The sequence below is a fragment of the Salvelinus fontinalis genome, chromosome 36, assembly GCF_029448725.1.
Source record: "Salvelinus fontinalis isolate EN_2023a chromosome 36, ASM2944872v1, whole genome shotgun sequence".
Classification (NCBI taxonomy): Eukaryota; Metazoa; Chordata; class Actinopteri; order Salmoniformes; family Salmonidae; genus Salvelinus; species Salvelinus fontinalis.
The window spans coordinates 19,475,255-19,496,277 of NC_074700.1; the positions used below are offsets into that span (position 1 = coordinate 19,475,255).

The following is a 21,023-nucleotide window of genomic DNA, read 5'->3' on the forward strand; positions in this document are numbered from 1 at the left end:
TTGCAGATGACAAGCATACCGATAACATGATGCAGCCAACACCATGCTTGAAAATATGAAGAGTGGTACTCAGTGATGTGTTGTGTTGGATTTGTCCCAAACATAACGCTTCGTATTCAGGACAAAAAGTTAATTTATTTGCCAACGTTTTTGCAGTATTACTTAAGTGCCTTGTGCAAACAGGATGCATGTTTTCGAATATTTGTATTCTGTACAGGCTTCCTTCTTTTCACTGTCATTTAGGTTAGTATTGTGGAGTAACTACAATGTTGTTGATCCATCCTCAGTTTTCTTATATCACAACCATTAAACTCTGTAACAGTTTTAAATCCCCATTGGCCTCATGGTGAAATCCCTGAGCAGTTTCCTTCCTCTCCAGCAACTGACTTACGAAGGACGCCTTTATCTTTGTCGTGACTGGTTGTATAGATACACCATCCAAAGCCTAATTAGTCACTTCACCATGCTCAAAGGGATATTCAGTGGCTGCTTTTTATTTTGTTTTATTTTTAACACATCTACCAATAGGTGCCCTTCTTTGTGAGGCATTGAAAAACCTCCCTGGTCTTTGTGCTTAAATCTGTGCTTGAAATTCACTACTCGATTGAGGGAGCTTACATATAATTGTATGTGTGGGGTATAGAGAAGGAGTAGTCATTCAAAAATCATGTTAACCACTATTACTGAACACAGAATAAGTCTATGCAACTTATTATGCAATTTGTTAAGCACATTTCTACTCCTGAAATTATTTAGGCTTGGCATAACAAAGTGGAATAATTATTGACTTAAAAAAAAAAAAGATCTACAAACAAAATTCCACTTTGGCAAGTTGGGGTATTGTGTGTTGATCAGTGACAGAAAATGTCAATTTAATCCATTTTAAATTCAGGCTGTAACACAACATAATGTCTAAAAAGTAGAGTGGTGTGAACACATTCTGGAGGTGTTGTAAATAGCAGAAATAGGAAGTTGACGCTATAAGTAAGACGCAATGTCAGAGAGGAATAGGCTCCATTTTAAAAGTCCTGTTGAAGATGATACGTGTAGAACTTTTAGTTCTCTCTCTCTTAACAGTCTTATCAGGTAGGCTGCTTACTGTACTTTTCCATTTTGCTTGGTAGTGTTGAGGGCCACTCTAAATGTCTGTCGTTGTTGATATTGTCTGTCATCTTTGAGAAATTAGCTACAAGAGGCAGGATTGGGGTGAATTCCATTTCAATCTAGGATGTCAATTGAAATTATATTACTGGAATTTAAAGAAAATCTTTGAATTAGACTTTTAAATTATCTTCTGAATTTAAATGGCATTGACCTCAAACCCTGACGAGGGCACTTGCCATGATGTCATCCTTATCACTTTAAGAAATCTAATGGTGTGCAGTGGTGTAAAGTACTTAATTAAGTAAAAATACTTTAAAGTACTACTTAAATCGTTTTTTTGGGGTATCTGTACTGTACTTTAATATTTATATTTTTGACAACTTTAACTTTTACTCCACTACATTCCTAATGAAAATGAAATCATTTTATTCCATACATTTTCCCTGACACCCAAAAGTACTATTACATTTCAAATGCTTAGCAGGAGGACAGAACATTATTCCTACTGCCTCTATAGTCAATTTGAGCAATTACATTAACTTTTTGTACTAAAGTATATTTAATTAAAACCAAATACTTTTAGACTTTTACTCAAGTAGAATTTAACTGGGTGACTATAGTTTTTCTCAATTGCGTTTAACGTACTGTATCTATAGCAGAACAGCAATGATCAACTGATCAAATACATGTATAGAACTTCTGATCAATTTCTTGCCTTCGTACCTGACTTGCATATGTTAGACCACCTTTTCCAAAATATTAAATGCAAATGTCATAACTGAATACACAATTCACTGCTAAGTGTTTTGTTCACAGAACATAAAGACATTGTTTTTTCATCAGAAGAGAAATGTCTGCAATTGTGTTCACTGTTTCCGTCAATCAGTAAATACTACAGCACGGAATTGTAAATCCTCTCATCAGCGTCAAACCATGTACAATATATGTAAAGATCTAGGCATGAAGGGATGCTGAGACTCAAGTTGTGTTACCTATATGTAACTTTGGGTTACTCCTAAGTGTCCAACAGTGTGAGCTTCCATTATAGAGCTTTGCTTTGGTTTGGATCGAGGCCACAGTTGTATTGCTCCAGTCTATTCACCTCTCCTTTCTATTTCTATTGTGGATTGTGTTTCCGTATGCCAATGGAAAGTCTACAAAACTATGAGAAAACCAACCTTTGTTTTGAATACATGGAATTTAATTGTGATGATACTGATGAATGAATCCTGTACACAATGTTCTTATTTTAATACTTAAAAAATAATCTGTAATAATATTTGATTTGATGTGTATGAAATAGTTTGGTGATCTATGCATAAAATATATGAGAAATTTCCCATAATGTTGCACCTTTGAATAGTTATACTTCCAATTTTGAACATCATGATTTAGTGACTGCAAACATTTTTTATTGATCTAATGGGATTTTTAAAACGTACTGTTTTGTCTGCTTGGACTCAAGAGATAAGTATGGTTGCGTTCATCTTGTTGCAGGGAGTCGTGTTCTTTTGATGAATGTATTTGCAATTTTGAAGTATAATATAGTTTGGATGAATGCATTTAGGTTTTGAGAAGGCAAATACATTTTGAAAAATGTGTTTCCTGTTTTTCAAAAGGCCACAGAGTTCTGTGTCTTGACAACATTGTTCTAGCTTTGATACAATGTGTTTAAGGTTAAGATACCAAATCCTCCATTTGATATGTATTGTGAAAGTCTCACCACATGATCGAAACAGAAAAAGGAAACTCAGAGAAAGTTCCAAATTTAAAAAACATGGTCATGTGAATGATGTCATATGTGTCCTAAATCTATACTTTTCTTGTTTCAATTAATGGACAGTTATCATAAAACCTGCTATGCAGTTTTTTTATGCTGAATAATAATTAATTTAGCTAATAATGTATGTAGTAATTTATGTTGATACCATCAGAATATTGATGATTATTATTTTATATCCAAAGAGAAACATATACTGTTATATTACTATTATATAAATTATGTTTCATCTAGTTATTCCTGTACACATTACCACCACCATCAGAACAGACATTCTAGTACAGTAACAGATTGGTTGTTATGTTTCAGTGGTGATGGGAGATACCATTGGTTACCTGGGAGAGTCTGTCACCTTATCCTCTGGAGCCAATCCATCCTGGCACATCACCAAGATAACGTGGTCCATATACAACAACGACACCTGGATCGCAACATTCAAGGGCAAAAATAGCAACACAGAATGGTTCAGGCAGTTTAAGAGTCGACTGAGTCTCAACACCTCGTCTGGTGACTTGGAGATCAGAGATGTTCAGAGAGGGGATGAACTGGTCTACTCTGTCCTCCTCACACACAGTCAGGGGGAGCAGCAGATCAGTAAGGTACCGCTCACTGTGACAGGTAAGGCTCTCAATCACAACTGTACCCGGTTTTAAAGGTGTACTCTGTAAGATCTATACAAGATTTGCCTCTAGGGGCGTAAAGTGAGCAAAAATGTCAAGGGTCCCCAAAAATGTAACTAATTGAACATAAATCACCCTCCACAGTTTGGGAATTTTACATTTTGTACATTTCACTAGTTTGCCAGCCTATTATAGGCAAAACTGTTCTTTAAAATAATTTCAAATTGTTCATTTTTATCTCTACTTTATTCAAATTTCCTTGCCAGTTTTAAAATGTGTTATCTATTTACATGACCTTCCTTTGTTTCTCTTCAAATGTCCAGAGCGTCTCGTTGAGCCTAGTGTTCGAAAGGTCTTCAGCGTTTTGAAGGACGGACACTGTGTGATGGCTCTTCAGTGCTCCTCTTCGGTGAAGGACACCAGCTTTTCTTGGGAACCAGAGGCTTCGTTTGACGACTCCTTCTGGAGGGGGAGTCCCAACGCCAACGTCTCTGTTGTCTGGATGTCTTACAGCCCCAACAGAAATGTCACCTTCATCTGTACTGCCAGCAACGGGCTCACTAACGCATCTAAGGTTGTGAGGGAGATATGCCAAGGTACAGTCATTTCTAGGGCCAGGATTTATTTCAGTAACACATGACCTGACCAGGAAAAACTGGTTTATTCATCAACCTTTGGGCGGGGAATTCTTACGCCAGCCAGCTATGCAGTGAGACAGGAAGGAATTATTGTAGATGCTTGTCATGCTTGCGGTTGAGTTTTTGAACAAAGTGAGTCCTTATTTGTGTTCTTACCTTGCTACCATACTATTTTTTCTCTCTCTATGTCTTCAGATGAACAGCCCAAGCCTGACGTGGTGGTGGAGGGAGAGAACCGCGTCCCCGGGATCGTAAAGTTGCTCTTAGGATTTCTGTTCGGATGTCTTTTAACATATATTTTCAGAGGTGAGTGGGAATTAAATGACAACACATTTTAATTTCTATCAAATTTCACAGTGCCTTGTGTACTAGGTGCAAAATAGCAGATATCACTGACTGCCTTGTTTTATGTCTATCATAGAGTCCCTCACATGCTTATCAACCAGGTTCAACAAGTAAGTAGCTTTTCTTTAGAATCTACTTCGCACTGGGCACAGATATCAATCAGTTGTCAACTAATGTGAATTCAACATGAAATCAACCCCTAAAAATCTGCATGTTATTGGATTTAGGTTCAAAGTTAGGCGGGAAAAAAAGATGAAATGCCCTTACGTTGATGATTTTTTGCAAATCCAATCACTTTTCCACATTGATTCAATCTCCTCACACATACTGTTTTGGAAACAATGTTGATTCAACCAGTGTTTGACCAGTGTTTATGTACATCACATGTCTGTACCAAGGTGTGTTGGTGTTTTGGGGCGTTTTTACAGGAGTCAAAGCATCAACAAGGTGGGTCCTACACTTTCGGGAGTTGAAAAAGACTCCAGCCTACCTATAGAGAGGAGCTGAACATCGTAGCAGTCAAACCAAAACTCCAGCCTACCTATAGAGAGGAGCTGAACATCGAAGCAGTCAAACCAAAACTCCAGCCTACCTATAGAGAGGAGCTGAACATCGTAGCAGTCAAACCAAAACTCCAGCCTACCTATAGAGAGGAGCTGAACATCGTAGCTGTCAAACCAAAACTCCTGCCTACCTATAGAGAGGAGCTGAACATTGTAGCCGTCAAACCAAAACTCCAGCCTACCTATAGAGAGGAGCTGAACATCGAAGCAGTCAAACCAAAACTCCAGCCTACCTATAGAGAGGAGCTGAACATCGAAGCAGTCAAACCAAAACTCCAGCCTCTGTCACATGATCTTTTTAGTTTTTTGCAACTTTTCAGGAAAGTTAGGAACCAATATGCACAGGCAGTTAGGAAAGCAAAGGCTAGCTTTTTCAGAATTTATTTTGCATCCTGTAGCATAAACTCCAAAAAGTTCTGGGACACTGTAAAGTCCATGGAGAATAAGAGCACCTCCTCCCTGCTGCCCATTGAGGCTAGGAAACACTGTCACCACCGATAAATCTACGATAATCGAGAATTTCAAGAAGCATTTTTCTACGGCTGGCTCCAGGTCATCTAATACGTCTTTGCTAGGTGAATCCCCGCCTTATCTCAGCTCACTGGTCGCAATAGCAGCACCCACCCGTAGCACGCGCTCCAGCAGGTATATTTCACTGGTCATCCCCGAAGCCAACTCCTGCTTTGGCTGCCTTTCCTTCCAGTTCTCTGCTGCCAATGACTGGAACAAATTGCAAAAATCCCTGAAGTTGGAGACTCATATCTCCCTCACTAACTTTAAGCATCAGCTGTCAGAGCAGCTTACAGATCATTGCACCTGTACATAGCCCATCTGTAAATAGCCCACCCAACTACCTCATCCCCATATTGTTATTTTTTCGTTGTTGCTCCTTTGTACACCAGTATTTCTACTTGCACATTCATCTTCTGCTCATCTATCAATCCAGTGTTGAATTGCTAAATTGTAATTATTTTGCCACTATGGCCTATTTATTTTCTTACCTCCCTAATCTTACTTAATTTGCACACACTGTATATAGACTTGTCTATTGTGTTATTGACTGTACATTTGCTAATTCCGTGTGGAACTCTGTGTTGTTTCTGTCGCACTGTTTTGCTTTATCTTGGCCAGGTCTCAGTTGTAAATGACAACTTGTTCTCAACTGGCCTACCTGGTTAAATAAAGGTGAAATAAATAAAACATTTATAAAAGATAAATATACACCTCTTCTGAAAGGCCCCAGAGTCTGCAACACCACTAAGCAAGGGGTACGACCAAGCAAGCGACACCATGAAGACCAAGGAGCTCTCCAAACAGGTCAGAGACAAGTTGTGGAGAAGTACAGATCAGGGTTGGGTTATAAAAAAAATCAGAAACTTTGAACATCCCACGGAGCACCATTAAATCCATTAATAAAAAATGGAAAGAATATGCCATCACAATAAACCTGCCAAGAGAGTACCACCCACCAAAACTCACGGACCAGGCAAGGAGGACATTAATCAGGAAAGCAAAGGCTAGCTTTTTCAATCAGAAATGTGCATCCTGTAGCACAAACTCCAAAAAGGGGAGACTCCCCAAACATATGGAAGAAGGTACTCTGGTCAGATGAGACTAAAATTTAGTTGTGAAAACCCAACACCTCTCATCACCCCGAGAGCACTATCCCCACAATGAAGCATGGTGGTGGCAGCATCATGCTGTGGGGATGTTTTTCATCGGCAGGGACTGGAAACCGGTCAGAATTGAAGGAATGATGGATGGTGCTAATTACAGGGAAATTCTTGAGGGAAACCTGTTATAGTCTTCCAGAGATTTGAGACTGGGACGGAGGTTCACCTTCCAGCAGGACAATGACCTTAAGCATACTGCTAAAGCAACACTCGAGTGGTTTAAGGGGAAACATTTTAATGTCTTGGAATGGCCTAGTCCAAGCCCAGATCTCAATCCAATTGAGAATCTGTGGTATGAGTTAAAGATTGTTGTACACCAGCGGAACCCATCCAACTTGAAGGAGCTGGTGCAGTTTTGCTTTGAAGAATGGGCAAAAATCCCAGTGGCAAGATGTGCCAAGCTTATAGAGACATACCCCAAGAGACTTGCAGCTGTAATTTCTGCAAAAGGTGGCTCTACAAAGTAATGACTTTGGGGGGGTGAATAGTTATGCACGCTCAAGTTTTCTTTTTTGTGTGTCTTATTTCTTGCTTATTTCACAATAATAAAAAAAATTGCATATTCAAAGGGTTAGGCATGTTGTGTAAATCAAATGATACAACCCCCCCCAAAAATCTATTTTAAGCAACAAAATACAAAAAATGCCAAGGGGGGTGATACTTTCGCAAGCCACTGTATGTTCCCCCACTCAAGCTACTGCCTACCCATACTAGCTCAATGCCTTATCATCTGATGCTGTTGAAGCCAATCGCCCAAGAATCTACCAGATCCTTTTGTTTTTGTGTTTCTTTTTTACAGTGACTTTGAGGTTCTTAAATGAAAGTGCAGTATATAATACATATATTATTATTATTCACACACCTGAAAAATTGATTTTTTATTTCTGTTGTAATTCATGTGTTTCTATCACTTGAAGGTAGCTTTTCTCAAATACTGCCTTTTTTTCTTTACTGTGAATCATTATGTGATTTATGCGTTATGATTGCTACAAATCGTTGTATTTATTAGGATGTTCTCTCCCTTTTCTCAATATGTAAAGATGGTATTATTGTATTATTAAGGTCTATTCACTGTCTGATTTCACACAACAACAAAAGATGGTTTGTGAGCATATGATGAATTGATGTGAATGTGGCCTATGTGATTTCTACAAAGCATGTCTGTGGAATGTAAAATGTTTTACTGTACAATAGGCACATCTAAACTAAAATACATACAAACATAAATAACTTGTTTTCAAACAGAAACACCGGTCATCTTTAAGAATATAGTTTTGAATTGCCATTAGTCGTTATTACACAAATATAAACAGTTAATGCAACAATAGAATGCAATAGAACCTAACAAAAAGTTATGTAACTCTGAATATCTTGAAAATAACAAGTTGTACCACACAATGACCATGAACAAGGTTGCAGTTCTGAACAAGTAAGAAAATAAAAACAGAAATGTGCAGGTTGTGATGAAATGAAACATCTGTTACAGAAGGTACACATGTAGGATGCAGAGGATGCAGAGGGTTCTATATCTATAGAACCCCAGCTTATGACCACATCCTGTTCAGCTCACAGTACTTCCTGGTAGGAGGAAGAGGGGTCTTCGGGCTGGCGTCCAAATGTGATCTTGTCATACAGAGTCTGCGGCTAAATGTTAAAAGCAACCAAGAACAAACTGTTTCAGCATTATGAAATGTAGACAATTTCCAAGTAGACTACATAGTCTCCCTTTCACAGAGACTGCTTTATTTATGTTCAAAGATATCAGGTATGACCATTCATGTCTCGCTCTCACCGTGTTCAGTATTGGGACAGCCAGATCTTCTACGGTCTCATAGATGGACATTACCTGACTGTTTGATCTTGTCTGGAATAAAAACAGCAAAAGGTACTTAAACCCATAAACAAAATGGATGAATATTGCACAAAAACATAAAAATACTGCTAAAAAATACACAGCAATCAACAATTACAGTACACAGTATAGTGTAATACAGTACACAAACATGGGTCGTTCCACGAAAGAGTGCCTGGACATCAGAGACAGTCTCCATAGTTACCAGTTGATACATACAGTTGAAGTCGGAAGTTTGCATGCACCTTAGCCAAATACATTTAAACTCAGTTTTTCACAATTCCTGACATTTAATACTAGTACAAATTACCTGTCTTAGGTCAGTTAGGATCACCACTTTATTTTTAGAATGTGAAATGTCAGAATAATAATAGAGAGAATGATTTATTTCAGCTTTTATTTCTTTCATCACATTCCCTGTGGGTCAGAAGTTTATATGCACTCAATTAGTATTTGATAGAATTGCCTTTAAATTGTTTAACTTGTGTCAAATGTTTCGGGTAGCCTTCCACAAGCATCCCACAATAAGTTGGGTGAATTTTGGCTCATTCCTCCTGATAGAGCTGGTGTAACTGAGTCTGGTTAGATGCGAGCCTCCTTGCTCGCATACGCTTTTTCAGTTCTCCCCACAAATTTTCTATAGGTTTGAGGTCAGGGCTTTGTGATGGCCACTCCAATACCTTGACTTTGTTGTCCTTAAGCCATTTTGCCACAACTTTGGAAGTATGCTTGGGGTCATTGTCCATTTGGAAGACCCATTTGCGACCAAGCTTTAACTTCCTGACTGATGTCTTGAGATGTTGCTTCAATATATGCACATAATTTTCCTCCTTCATGATGCCATCCATTTTGTGAAGTGCACCAGTCCCTCCTGCAGCAAAGCACCCCCTCAACATGATGCTGCCACCCCCGTGCTTCACGTTTGGGATGGTGTTCTTCGGCTTGCAAGCCTCCCCCTTTTTCCTCCAAACATAACGATGGTCATTATGGCCAAACAGTTCTATTTTTGTTTCATCAGACCAGAGGACAAATCTCCAAAAAGTGCGATCTTTGTCCCCATGTGCAGTTGCAAACCATAGTCTGGCTTTTTATGGCGGTTTTGGAGCAGTGGCTTCTTCCTTGCTGAGCGGTCATTCAGGTTATGTCGATATAGGACTCGTTTTACTGTGGATATAGATACTTTTGTACCTGTTTTCTCCAGCATCTTCACAAGATCCTTTGCTGTTGTTCTGGGATTGATTTGCACTTTTCGCACCAAAGTACGTTCATCTCTGAGTCTCCTTCCTGAGCGGTATGACGGCTGCGTGTTCCCATGGTGTTTATACTTGCGTACTATTGTTTGTACAGATGAAGGTGGTACCTTCAGGCTTTTGGAAATTGCTCCCAAAGGATAAATCAGACTTGTGGAGGTCTACAATTGTTTTTCTGAGGTCTTGGCTGATTTCTTTTGATTTTCCCATGATGTCATGCAGTGAGTTTCACAGGTACACCTCTAATTGACTCAAATGATGTCATTTAGCCCATCAGAAGCTTCTAAAGTCATGACATCATTTTCTGGAATTTTCCAAGCTGTTTAAAGGCACAGTCAACTTAGTGTATGTAAACTTCTGACCCACTGGAATTGTGATACAGTGAATTATAAGTGAAATAATCTGTCTGTAAACAATTGTTGGAAAAATGACTTGTGTCATGCACAAAGTAGATGTCCTAACCGTCTTTCCAAATCTATAGTTTGTTAACAAGAAATTTGTGGAGTGGTTGAAAAAACAGTTTTAATGACTCCAACCTAAGTGTATGTAAACTCCCGACTTCAACTGTATAATCCAGAGGAACATCCCATTAATATTTTATGTAGAAATTGTAAATTGTAAATCTTAATTTTAAAAGGCTTTCATATTACATGAAATACCCTTTAGACTACGTGGAGAATTCCATAAATCTGCATTTTTATATGAATACAAATTTGCCAAAGTGGCAAAATTGAAAATGTCCCTTCGTGCACCCTGTGACTTCTAGGGAGATTTTTATTTATTTTTTACTTTTACCCCCTTTTTCGTGATATCCAATTGGTAGCTACCGTCTTGTCTCATTGCTGCAACTCCCATACGGACTAGAGAAACGAAGGTCGAGAGCCATGCGTCCTCCAAAACACGACCCTGCCAAGCTTCACTGCTTCTTGAAACACTGCTCGCTTAACCCGGAATCCAGCCGCAACAACGTGTTGGAGGAAACAAACTTAATATGCACTTACTATGGTATTTATTTAAAAAAAATACCTCTTGAGATTGGAAACATGTTTTTCAGGGAGTTGAACATGCTTTTTATGACAGGATGGAAAAATGTTGTGAAATCTACAACTTTCTTTTGACCAAGATACGCTTTCTCAAAAGGCACTGAATTGGTAGAACTAGGGTTACAAAACTACCGGTAATTTACCAAAGCTTTCTGAATCTTCAGTAAATTTGGTAGTCAACAGAAAATACATGTCAATCTATGGTAAATTTGGTAATTTATATTTGAATAACTTTAAAAAAGATATACTACATATAGTATTCCTTTTTATATATATATCTGTGTCCCTGGAAAAAGTACCCAATTGTCATACTTGAGTAAAAGTAAAGATACCTTAGTAGAAAATGACTCAAGTAAAAGTGAAAGTCACCCAGTAAAATACTACGATAAAAAGTATTTGGTTTTAAATATACTTAAGTATGAAAGGTAATTGCTAAAATATCTAATTGCTAAAATATCAAAATTCAAAGTATTAATAATTTCAAATTCCTTATATTAAGCTAACCAGATGGCACAATTTTCTTGTTTTTTAAATTTACTGATAGCCTTGGGCACACTCCAACACTCAGACATAATACAAGCAAAGGATTTGTGTTTGGTGAGTCCCCCAAATCAGAGGCAGTAAGGATGACCAGGGATGTTCCCTTGATAAGTGCATGAATAGGACCATTTTCCTGTCCTGCTAAGTATTCAAAATGTAACGAGTATGTTTGGGTGTCAGGGATAATGTATGGAGTAAAAAGTACATTATTTTCTTTAGGAATGTAGCGGAATAAAAGTAAAAGTTGTCAAAAATATAAATAGTTAAGTAAAGTTCAGATACCCCCAAAAACTACTTAAGTAGTACTTTTAAGTACTTTACACCTCTGCTGTGTACATATTGTCTGTGAGTTTCTAATGGATAGACCATATGGTTCAAGAGAAAATAGAGTAATTAATAAAAAAATAGCAATTAACTCTGTAACTCTTCTATTAACATTTTTCACAACAGACAACAGTATGACCCTATTATTTTTAAAGTGTGTAAAACAAATATAATGTCACGCCTGCTCCAGCTCCCCCTCTCTGGTGCTCGAGGGTGCCAGGCCCATCATTACGCACACCTGTCACCATCGTTACTCGCGTCAGTGTTTCATGGGACTCCCCTGGACTTTATTACTTATTGATTGCCTCCCCTATATCTGTCACTTCCTCAGTTTCTTCCCGTGTCTGCATTTACGTCGTTCTGTTATTAATTAAATATTCACTCCTCACATATTAAGGATATTTCATGCTGAAACCCTCATATTAAACATCAATGTTATTCACTAAGTTGATGGTTTATATTTCAGATACATTTTTACAGCTTTGTGATTCGATTTTTATATTTTAAAATCATCTTATTTAATTATTTCATATCTTTAACATATTATAAGGCCACACAGGGGGCCAGAGATAATTACAGACACCTGTGAAAATCTGAAATACCCAAAAGGGGCACTAGTTACATAAATTACATAAAAATCTTGAAAGTGATCAAAATTCTGGTAGTTTACTGGTTAACTTCGAAAGTTTCCAGCAATATTCCCTCCCTTTGCAACCGTGGGTGGAACGACCCACATGGGCTTAGACACATTCAGATACATAATAACGGCAATGCATACTCACATCTTTTATTCTTGTGTCGTCAGTTAGATCAGCTGTGTATGACAAGAACAAAATATCAACCAATCAGATAGATACCAAAACGGATATCTACAAACATACCCAAGAATGAATATATTACACACTTATGAGGTTCCACACTCTTTTTTTTTTTCCGATATCCATAATATTCCCAAGGCCAACATTTTGGGTTAAGGGATACTAAGAATACTTCCAGAGCCTTAAATGTCACTTTAAGTATAGATGAGACCCCTATGCTGTACATACCTGTGTTACAGCGCCCCCTGCAGTAATACACTGCCACAGCTACAGTGAGGATCAGCACCACAGTGACGCCTACTGGTACCACGATGTAGATCCTATACCACTTCATCCATGTATCATACTCTATAACACAGATGTGATTAGACTGGTGTTTCTGAAACCTGCTCATGGAGACCCAAAGGGGTCCACGTTTTATTTCTTGCCCTAGACATGATTCCACTAATCAACTCATCATCATACCTTAGTGGAATCACTCCTGTAGTGTTATGGCATTAACCTAAATGTGCACCCCTTTGGGTCCCCAGGACCAGGATTAACACTGACCAGTGGTTCCTAACTCCAGTCCTCTAGTACCCCAACAGCACACATTTTATGTTGTAGCACCAGAAAAACTATTCCTTAATTAACTAATTGAGGGCCTGATGATTAATGACAAGTAGTCATGTGTGCTTGTCACCGGAGCTTCAATAAAAATGTGTACTGTTGGGGCTACTGGAGGACTGGAGCTGGGAACCACTGGATTAGACTATGCAATATGCCAAAGCCTACACAGTTCCATATTACATCTACCCAATGTCATCACATGTATTACATAATACTGCATATTACATCTACCCAATGTCATCACATGTATTACATAATACTGCATATTACATCTACCCAATGTCATCACATGTATTACATAATACTGTATATTACATCTACCCAATGTCATCACATGTATTACATAATACTGTATATTACATCTACCCAATGTCATCACATGTATTACATAATACTGCATATTACATCTACCCAATGTCATCACATGTATTACATAATACTGCATATTACATCTACCCAATGTCATCACATGTATTACATAATACTGTATATTATGTCTACCCAATGTCATCACATGTATTACATAATACTGTATATTATATCTACCCAATGTCATCACATGTATTACATAATACTATATATTATGTCTACCCAATGTCATCACATGTATTACATAATACTGTATATATTATCTATCCAATGTCATCACAAGTTCTACACAATACTGTATATTATATCTACCCAATGTCATCACAAGTTCTACACAATACTGTATATTATATCTACCCAATGTCATCACATGTTTTACATAATAATGTATATTACATCTACCCAATGTCATCACATGTATTACATAATACTATATATTATGTCTACCCAATGTCATCACATGTATTACATAATACTGTATATATTATCTATCCAATGTCATCACAAGTTCTACACAATACTGTATATTATATCTACCCAATGTCATCACAAGTTCTACACAATACTGTATATTATATCTACCCAATTTCATCACATGTATTACATAATAATGTATATTACATCTACCCAATGTCATTATTATGATATTTAGTTACCTGGGGTGATTGTGTCATTACTACACTTTACTGTTGTTGAGGCAGATTTCTCATTGACTGGGTTGGAGGCGTTGCAGGTTACACTGATGTCTCCGTCTGCTGGTGACAGAGAGAAGTGTATCTGCTGGTCATGCCTGTACGTCTCATTCCCTCTCTCCCAGGTGTAGGAGAGGTTGGAGCCGACTGACACGTTGCACAGCAGCCACACTGAACAGGACTGGTTGGCCAATAGCTTGATCTCCTTCTGGATCATCACCTTGGATATAGGTTCTGAGAGGGAGATGGAAAGAGAGAGAGAGAGAGATCATTCTAAATGGACCATAAATTCAGGAGAAAGACTATACAAGATAAAACCTTGAGAAAGCACAAAGCATTCTACCATGGACTTGAAGATGGATGGTCTTTGTTGGAATCTGGCTTCTGTTTGATGCGGCAGAAACTAGAAATTCCCCTGAGTCTTGCAGTGTCAGTTCTCTTATTATTAAACTGAAGTTACTGTCGTTCATCTCCAGTCTCCCCTTAAACTGTGATCTTGGTAAGGAAACGTTCCCATCAAATTCTGCAATGACCATTTTTTTATACTTCCACTCCATTGACTTGATACCTTCCCTTTCTAAGCCTGAGGGCAGCTCCACTGAGTCCCCAACTGCTTTGTTGAACAGAGAAATACCCACACCTGAAACACACAAATACACAACATGACATCCTGACATTGATCAATGGTTACACTTTACACTACAGGGCTCTTATTACTGTGTATAGATAATAATGGATTTCTGTCACGCCCTAACCATTGTTATCTTTGTTTTCTTTATTATTTTGGTTAGGTCAGGGTGTGACATGGGTGATGTATGTGTTTTTGTTCCTGTCTAGGGGTTTTGTATGTCTATGAGTAAGTTATTGTGGGTTATGGGTTATTGTCTGTGTAAGTTGCCTGTGTCTGCACTTTTCATATATAGCTTCACGTTCGTTTGTTGTTTTGTATAGTTTGTTTAGTGTTTCTTCGTTAAATAAATATAAGAATGTATTCATATCACGCTGCGCCTTGGTCTCCTCCATTTGACGAACGTGACAGATTTCATTATTTAATGGGTTTCATACTTTACTTTATTAAAGTCCACTCCTCCCCCACATTCAGCAGAACAGGATGAGATTACAGGAAAAGAGAAGTGGGGGTGGATCTTTATAAATATATGCTCCTCTGCTCACGTACAAATCAACTAAACTCAGCATAAAAATAAACTTCCCTTTTTCAGGACCCTGTCTTTCAAAGATAATTAGTAAAAATACAAATAATTTCACAGATCTTTAAACACTGTTTCCCAAGCTTGTTCAATGAACCATAAACAATTAATGAACATTCACCTGTGGAACGGTTGTTAAGACACTAACAGCTTACAGACGGTAGGCAATTAAGGTCACAGTTATGAAAACTTAGGACACTAAAGAGGCCTTTCAATTCACTCTGAAAAACACCAAAAGAAAGATGCCCAGGGTCCCTGCTCATCTGCGTGAATGTGCGGATTTGCGTTTATCGTTGAAGGAATGAGCGTTACACCGAGGCCTGTACTCTGGAGCGGGATTGATTTGGAGGTGGAGAGTATGTTATGGTCTGGGGCGGTGTGTCACAGCATCATCGGACTGAGCTTGTTGTCATTGCAGGCAATTTCAACGCTGTGCGTTACAAGGAAGACATCCTCCTTCCTCATGTGGTACCCTTTCTGCAGGCTCATCCTGACATGACCCTCCAGCATGACAATGTCACCAGCCATACCGCTCGTTCTGTGCGTGATTTCCTGCAAGACAGGAATGTCAGTGTTCTGCCATGGCCAACGAAGAGCCAATCTCATTGAGCATGTCTGGGACCTGTTGGATCGGAGGGTGAGGGCTTGGGCCATTCCCCTCAGAAATGTCCGGGAACTTGCAGGTGCCATTGTGGAAGTAACATCTCACAGCAAGAACTGGCAAATCTGATGCAGTCCATGAGGAGGAGATGCACTGCAGTACTTAATGCAGCTGGTGGCCACACCAGATGCTGACTGTTACTATTGATTTTGACCCCCCCTTTGTTCAAGGACACATGATTCCATTTATGTTAGTCACTGTTCACTATGTGAACTTGTTCAGTTTATGTCTCAGTTGTTGAATCTTGCTATGTTCATACAAATATTTACACCTGTTAAGTTTCCTGAAAATAAACGCAGTTGACAGTCAGAGGACGTTTCATTTTTGCTGAGTTTATGTGGAAATGCAAACACCACATGTAAAAGACTTTGGATCCTTGAAAAGCGCTATATAAATGCCAAAGTTGATATTATTATTGTTATTATTATAATTGTTATTATTATTTGAACTATTATTATTATTACATAATGTGTTTACAGTGTAATTATGCACCAGAAATGCATCATACACTGCATGGGCAACATTATAAATACATGGCAGTCTACAATCAATCATATATTATTAACCTTTAAACAATGTTTTCTTTCATTAAGTAAGAATTAAAGAATACAGTTACAATGAAGCAAACTTTAGTATGTAGGACATAACAGCAGTTGTTCTTGTCCTGCAGTGTAACTTATTACGCAAGAGTTATTTGGTCACACTTTATTTGGATAGTTCCATATGCAGTGCATTCAGAAAAGTATTCAGACCACTTTACTTTTTCCACACTTGTTACGTTACAGCGTTATTCTAAAATGGATAAAAACATGTTTTTCCCCTCATCAAATCTACACAATACCCCATAATGACAAAACATAAACAGGTTTTTATAAATGTGTGCAAATTTATATATAACCCCCCCCCCTGAAATACATAAGTATTCAGACCCTTTACTCAGTACTTTGTTGAAGCACCTTTGGCAGCGATTACAGCCTCGATTCTTCTTGGTTTTGACTCTACAATCTTGGCACACCTGTATTTGGGCATTTTCTCCCATTCTTCTCTGCAGACCCTGTCAAGCTCTGTCAGGTTGTATGGGGAGCGTCACTGCACAGCTATTTTCAGGTCTCTCCAGAGATGTTCAATCGGGTTGAAGTCCGGGCTCTGGCTGGGCTACTCAAGGACATTCAGAGACTTGCCCCAAAGCCACTCCTGCGTTGTCTTGGCTGTGTGCTTAGGGTCGTTGTCCTGTTAGAAGGCGAACCTTCGCCCCAGTCCGAGGTCCTGAGTACTCTGGAGCAGGTTTTCATGAAAGATCTCTTTATACTTTGCTCTGTTCGTCTTTCCCTCGATCTTGACTAGCGTCCCAGTATTTGCCACTGAAAAACATTCCCACAGCATGATGCTGCCACCACCATGCTTCACCGTAGGGATGGCGCCAGGTTTCTTCCAGATGTGGTGGTTGGCATTCAGGCCAAAGATTTCAATCTTGATTTCATCAGAGCAGAGAATATTGTTTCTCATGCTCTGTGAGTCCTTTAGGTGTTTTTTTTGGCATACTCCAAGAGGGCTGTCATGTGCCTTTTACTGGGGAGTGGCTTCTGTCTGGCCACTCTACCATAAAGGCCTAATTGGTGAGATGCTGCAAAGATGGGAGAAACTTCCAGAAGGACAACCATCTCCACAGAGGAACTCTGGAGCTCTGTCAGAATGACCATGGGGTTCTTTGTCACCTCCATGACCAAGGCCATGATCGAGGCCACTGTGTTCTCGGCGACCTTCAATGCTGCAGACATTTTTTGGTACCATTCCCCAGATCTGTGCCTCGAAACAATCCTGTCTCGGAGCTCTATGGACAATTCCTTCGACCTCATGGTTTGGTTTTTGCTCTGACAACTGTGGGACCTTATGTAGACAGGTGTGTGCCTTTCCAAATTATGTCCAATCAACTGAATTTACCACAGGTGGACTCCAATGAAGTTGTAGAAACATCTCAAGGATGATCAATGGAAACAGGATGCACCTGAGCTCAATTTCGAGTCTCATGGCAAATGGTCTGAATACTTATGTAAGTAAGGAATCCGTTTCTTTATTTTTTATATATTTAAAAAAAAAAATTAAAAACCTGTTTTCGCATTGTCATTATAAAGTATTGTGTGTAGATTGATGAGAATTTGTATTTATTTATTCCATTTTAGAACAAGGCTGTAACTTAAGAAAATGTGGAAAAGGGGAAGGAGTCTGAATACATTCTGAATGCACTGTAGATGATCTACAGATGGTCATACTATCAACAAACTATCATTTGATAAGCATCTGCTTGCTAAGGTTAAGTTAAGGTTAGGTTTAAAATAATAATTAGCGTAAAGGTTAAGGTTAAAGTTAGTTAAAACCAACAAGGAAGTTAACCGTTTAATCCTAACTTTATCATGCAAGCAAGCAAATGTTATTGATACAAAACATGAGCAACAGAAAGTAAAGATTCCATACAATACTAACCATAGTGGAGGATAGAGAGTAGGAGTATTCCCTGTTTGGAGAAGGAGGAGAGGGGACCACCAGACATCTCTGTTAGGAGTTGTATGTCTGTTTCCTCTGGCTGTACGTCCTCCCTATCTCTCTGTGACTGACTGGTAGCTAGCTAGACCCACAAACACACACTGAGAAGAGTAAAGAAAAGAGAAAGACTTCCTTTGTTGAGGGCTGCTGTTCTAGAATAGACTCGCTGTATGTTAGTTGAAAAGGAAGTCACACTGTAGTCGTTCTCTGAAAATCCCCCTTCACTCAGCTGGAGAGTTAGACCATCAGGAGTGGGTGTGTTTGTGGTCTGTTACTGAGCTGATCAGACTGATGGTATCAGAGCAGTGTGTGTGTGTATTTTCATGTAGGTGTTGCATGCCTGCAGGGTTTGCATGAGTTCTCCTGCATGCTCATTGTTCAGTGTGGTTGAGGTACTTGAAAAACCCGGCAACTTGTGTGTTTTTGGGAGGAAGTGGGTCCTAGATACTGACAAAGGTCCCCTTCTACGTTTCAGGTAACATCTTGTGTCACTTCCTGTCTGGTGATATCCGTGACACACACACACACAGACACACTGTCAGTCAGTCAGTCAGTCTGTCTGTCTGAATGTATAAAGTATTCAGACCCCTTGACCTTTTCCACATTTAGTTACATTACAGCCTTATTCTAAATTGGATTAAATACATGTTTGACATTTCTCTTCTAGTCTATCTATAATAGTATATAATATTCTATTCCGTTTCATTACCAGGGCTATTCCAATGTAATGCCAGACATTCAATTATAGAGTTTTGTTATCAGCAATGTGGTAGAAACTGAAATGTTGCCACCGCAGCACTTTTCCTGGTTTGTTAAAGAGGAAGTGATACACAGTACCAGAACTGACCAGCTCATCAGAAACTGCTGCAGAGAGGATATGACATTAGAAAACTGTCCTTATCAGGCACACCCTTCCCTAAAAAGTCATTATGAAAATCTCAATGTGTCTTCAGCTGATGGGGTACAGCAGTTGAACTAAGCTCATGAGGCATTTATACGTTATATTCTTCAAGATTCAATGGGTATATGTGCACTTTTGTATACTTTTTAGCCAGTAGTTGTGAAAGTATCGCTCATGAGCCAAAAGTGGTCCTTGACACTTGCGTATTACGTCACATATGTGCAGATTGCTCTCTCTCTCACTCTGCTGTGGGTGCATGATGTACCTCTTGCTAGATGTCACTCATATGGCAAGGGGCTGAAGCTCAACGTCAGGGCTCTTCAGCACAACGCCGACTGTGAGCCAGGCCTATTCGGCCAACATCAGTGCCCGACCTCACTAATGTTCTTGTGGCTGAATGGAGACAAGTCCCGGCAGCAATGTTCCAACATCTAGTGGAAAGCCTTCCCAGAAGAGTGGAGGAGCAAAGGGAGGACCAAGTCCATATTAATGCCTATGATTATGGAATGAGATGTACAACGATGTTCAGGTGTCCACATGTTTTTGGTCAGGTAGTGTACTTTGTAGTCTCCAAATTTCCAGAGCATGTCTTTAATTTAAAAGTCACAAAATGGATGTACCAATCACAGATTGACCCTTTCACTCACACGTTGACGAGCCCAATAACTTTATTAGGCTGAAGGGAGGGCTGGACAAAGCAGGTTGTATGGAAGAGTTGACAATGATGACAACATCCACTCATTCTATCTTGTGGATGAAAAACTAAAGTTTATTAAAAAAGCGCAATGCAAAGATATTCAAAAAGTACAGTTGAATAGAAAAAAAACATGTATAATACTGATAATATTCTGTAAAATTCATAAAGAAATATCTTATTATATCATGGAATGACAGAAATAATGAATCAAAGATAATACATTTCAGACATTGACAACATAAACAATAAATACAAAGTATGATGGTGCCACTATGGAAGCCATGGATGATCGCTCCCATAAATGTTTTGTATATTTAATCATATTTAGTGGTTTTTAAAGGTCCAATGCAGCCACTTTTATCTCAATCAAATCATTTCTGGGTAACAAGTAAGAATCTTACTGTGATTGTGGTAAAATAAAAAAATAAAAATAGTTTCTAAGCAAAGGGCAATTTGTCAAACGAGAGTGATGCTATGAATGTCTGGTAGTGGTCTGAGTGGGAAGGGGAAAACTGAATATTAGGTAGGTGTTCCTAATATCTGGTATACTCAGTGTATATAAAACATAGGAAAATCACATTTGACTGCATTGGGCCTTTAAGTTTATTTCTATTGCCATTTTTCTATCAGCTTTTTGATTGGTAATTTAGAATCCATAATTAATTGGTCATCAATAATGATTTTAAAGTTCGAATTTGCCAGTTTTGGCTCAATTGCTAACTAACAAGGTAGCTTGGAGACTGTTTGGCTGTGAATGGACTAGAATGCCACAACACTGGAGAGAAGCAGAAGAAG

General features: G+C 38.7%; 2 protein-coding genes across 3 annotated transcripts; one reads left to right on the forward strand and one right to left on the reverse strand.

Moving 5' to 3' along the window:
* The first annotated feature begins 1,002 nt into the window (after nucleotides 1-1,002).
* LOC129835372 (uncharacterized) lies at nucleotides 1,003-7,780 on the forward strand. 2 transcript variants are annotated; one of them, XM_055901009.1, is made up of 6 exons: nucleotides 1,003-1,086; nucleotides 3,194-3,502; nucleotides 3,828-4,100; nucleotides 4,338-4,448; nucleotides 4,564-4,597; nucleotides 4,886-7,780. In XM_055901009.1, the coding sequence occupies exons 1-6, from the start codon at nucleotides 1,038-1,040 to the stop codon at nucleotides 4,992-4,994; spliced, it is 885 nt and encodes a 294-aa protein (XP_055756984.1). In that variant the 5' UTR covers nucleotides 1,003-1,037; the 3' UTR covers nucleotides 4,995-7,780. The 2 variants fall into 2 exon arrangements, with proteins under 2 accessions (XP_055756984.1, XP_055756985.1); XM_055901010.1 differs by having other exon boundaries at nucleotides 4,916-7,780.
* An 85-nt stretch (nucleotides 7,781-7,865) lies between these two features.
* Nucleotides 7,866-18,781, reverse strand: LOC129835371 (SLAM family member 8-like). Its single transcript, XM_055901007.1, has 7 exons — nucleotides 18,571-18,781; nucleotides 14,564-14,860; nucleotides 14,185-14,454; nucleotides 12,779-12,898; nucleotides 12,515-12,546; nucleotides 8,516-8,587; nucleotides 7,866-8,367 (listed from the first exon to the last, which is right to left on the reverse strand). Exons 1-7 carry the CDS (start codon nucleotides 18,635-18,637, stop codon nucleotides 8,290-8,292), a joined length of 936 nt encoding a protein of 311 aa, XP_055756982.1. The 5' UTR covers nucleotides 18,638-18,781; the 3' UTR covers nucleotides 7,866-8,289.
* Between the last annotated feature and the right edge of the window lie 2,242 nt (nucleotides 18,782-21,023).

What these genes read in the sequence shown, in the direction of transcription:
- LOC129835372 (XM_055901009.1), top strand. Translation starts at nt 1,038, where the DNA reads ATGATACGTGTAGAACTTTTAGTTCTCTCTCTCTTAACAGTCTTATCA. An exon ending in TCTCTTAACAGTCTTATCAG is followed by an intron (nt 1,087 to 3,193) that starts GTAGGCTGCTTA and finishes GTTATGTTTCAG; the next exon opens with TGGTGATGGGAGATACCATT. An exon ending in TTATCAACCAGGTTCAACAA is followed by an intron (nt 4,598 to 4,885) that starts GTAAGTAGCTTT and finishes GTCTGTACCAAG; the next exon opens with GTGTGTTGGTGTTTTGGGGC.
- LOC129835371 (XM_055901007.1), bottom strand. Translation starts at nt 18,637, where the DNA reads ATGTCTGGTGGTCCCCTCTCCTCCTTCTCCAAACAGGGAATACTCCTA. An exon ending in TAATGACACAATCACCCCAG is followed by an intron (nt 12,899 to 14,184) that starts GTAACTAAATAT and finishes TCTGTGTTATAG; the next exon opens with AGTATGATACATGGATGAAG. An exon ending in CTGTCCCAATACTGAACACG is followed by an intron (nt 8,368 to 8,515) that starts GTGAGAGCGAGA and finishes TTTAACATTTAG; the next exon opens with CCGCAGACTCTGTATGACAA.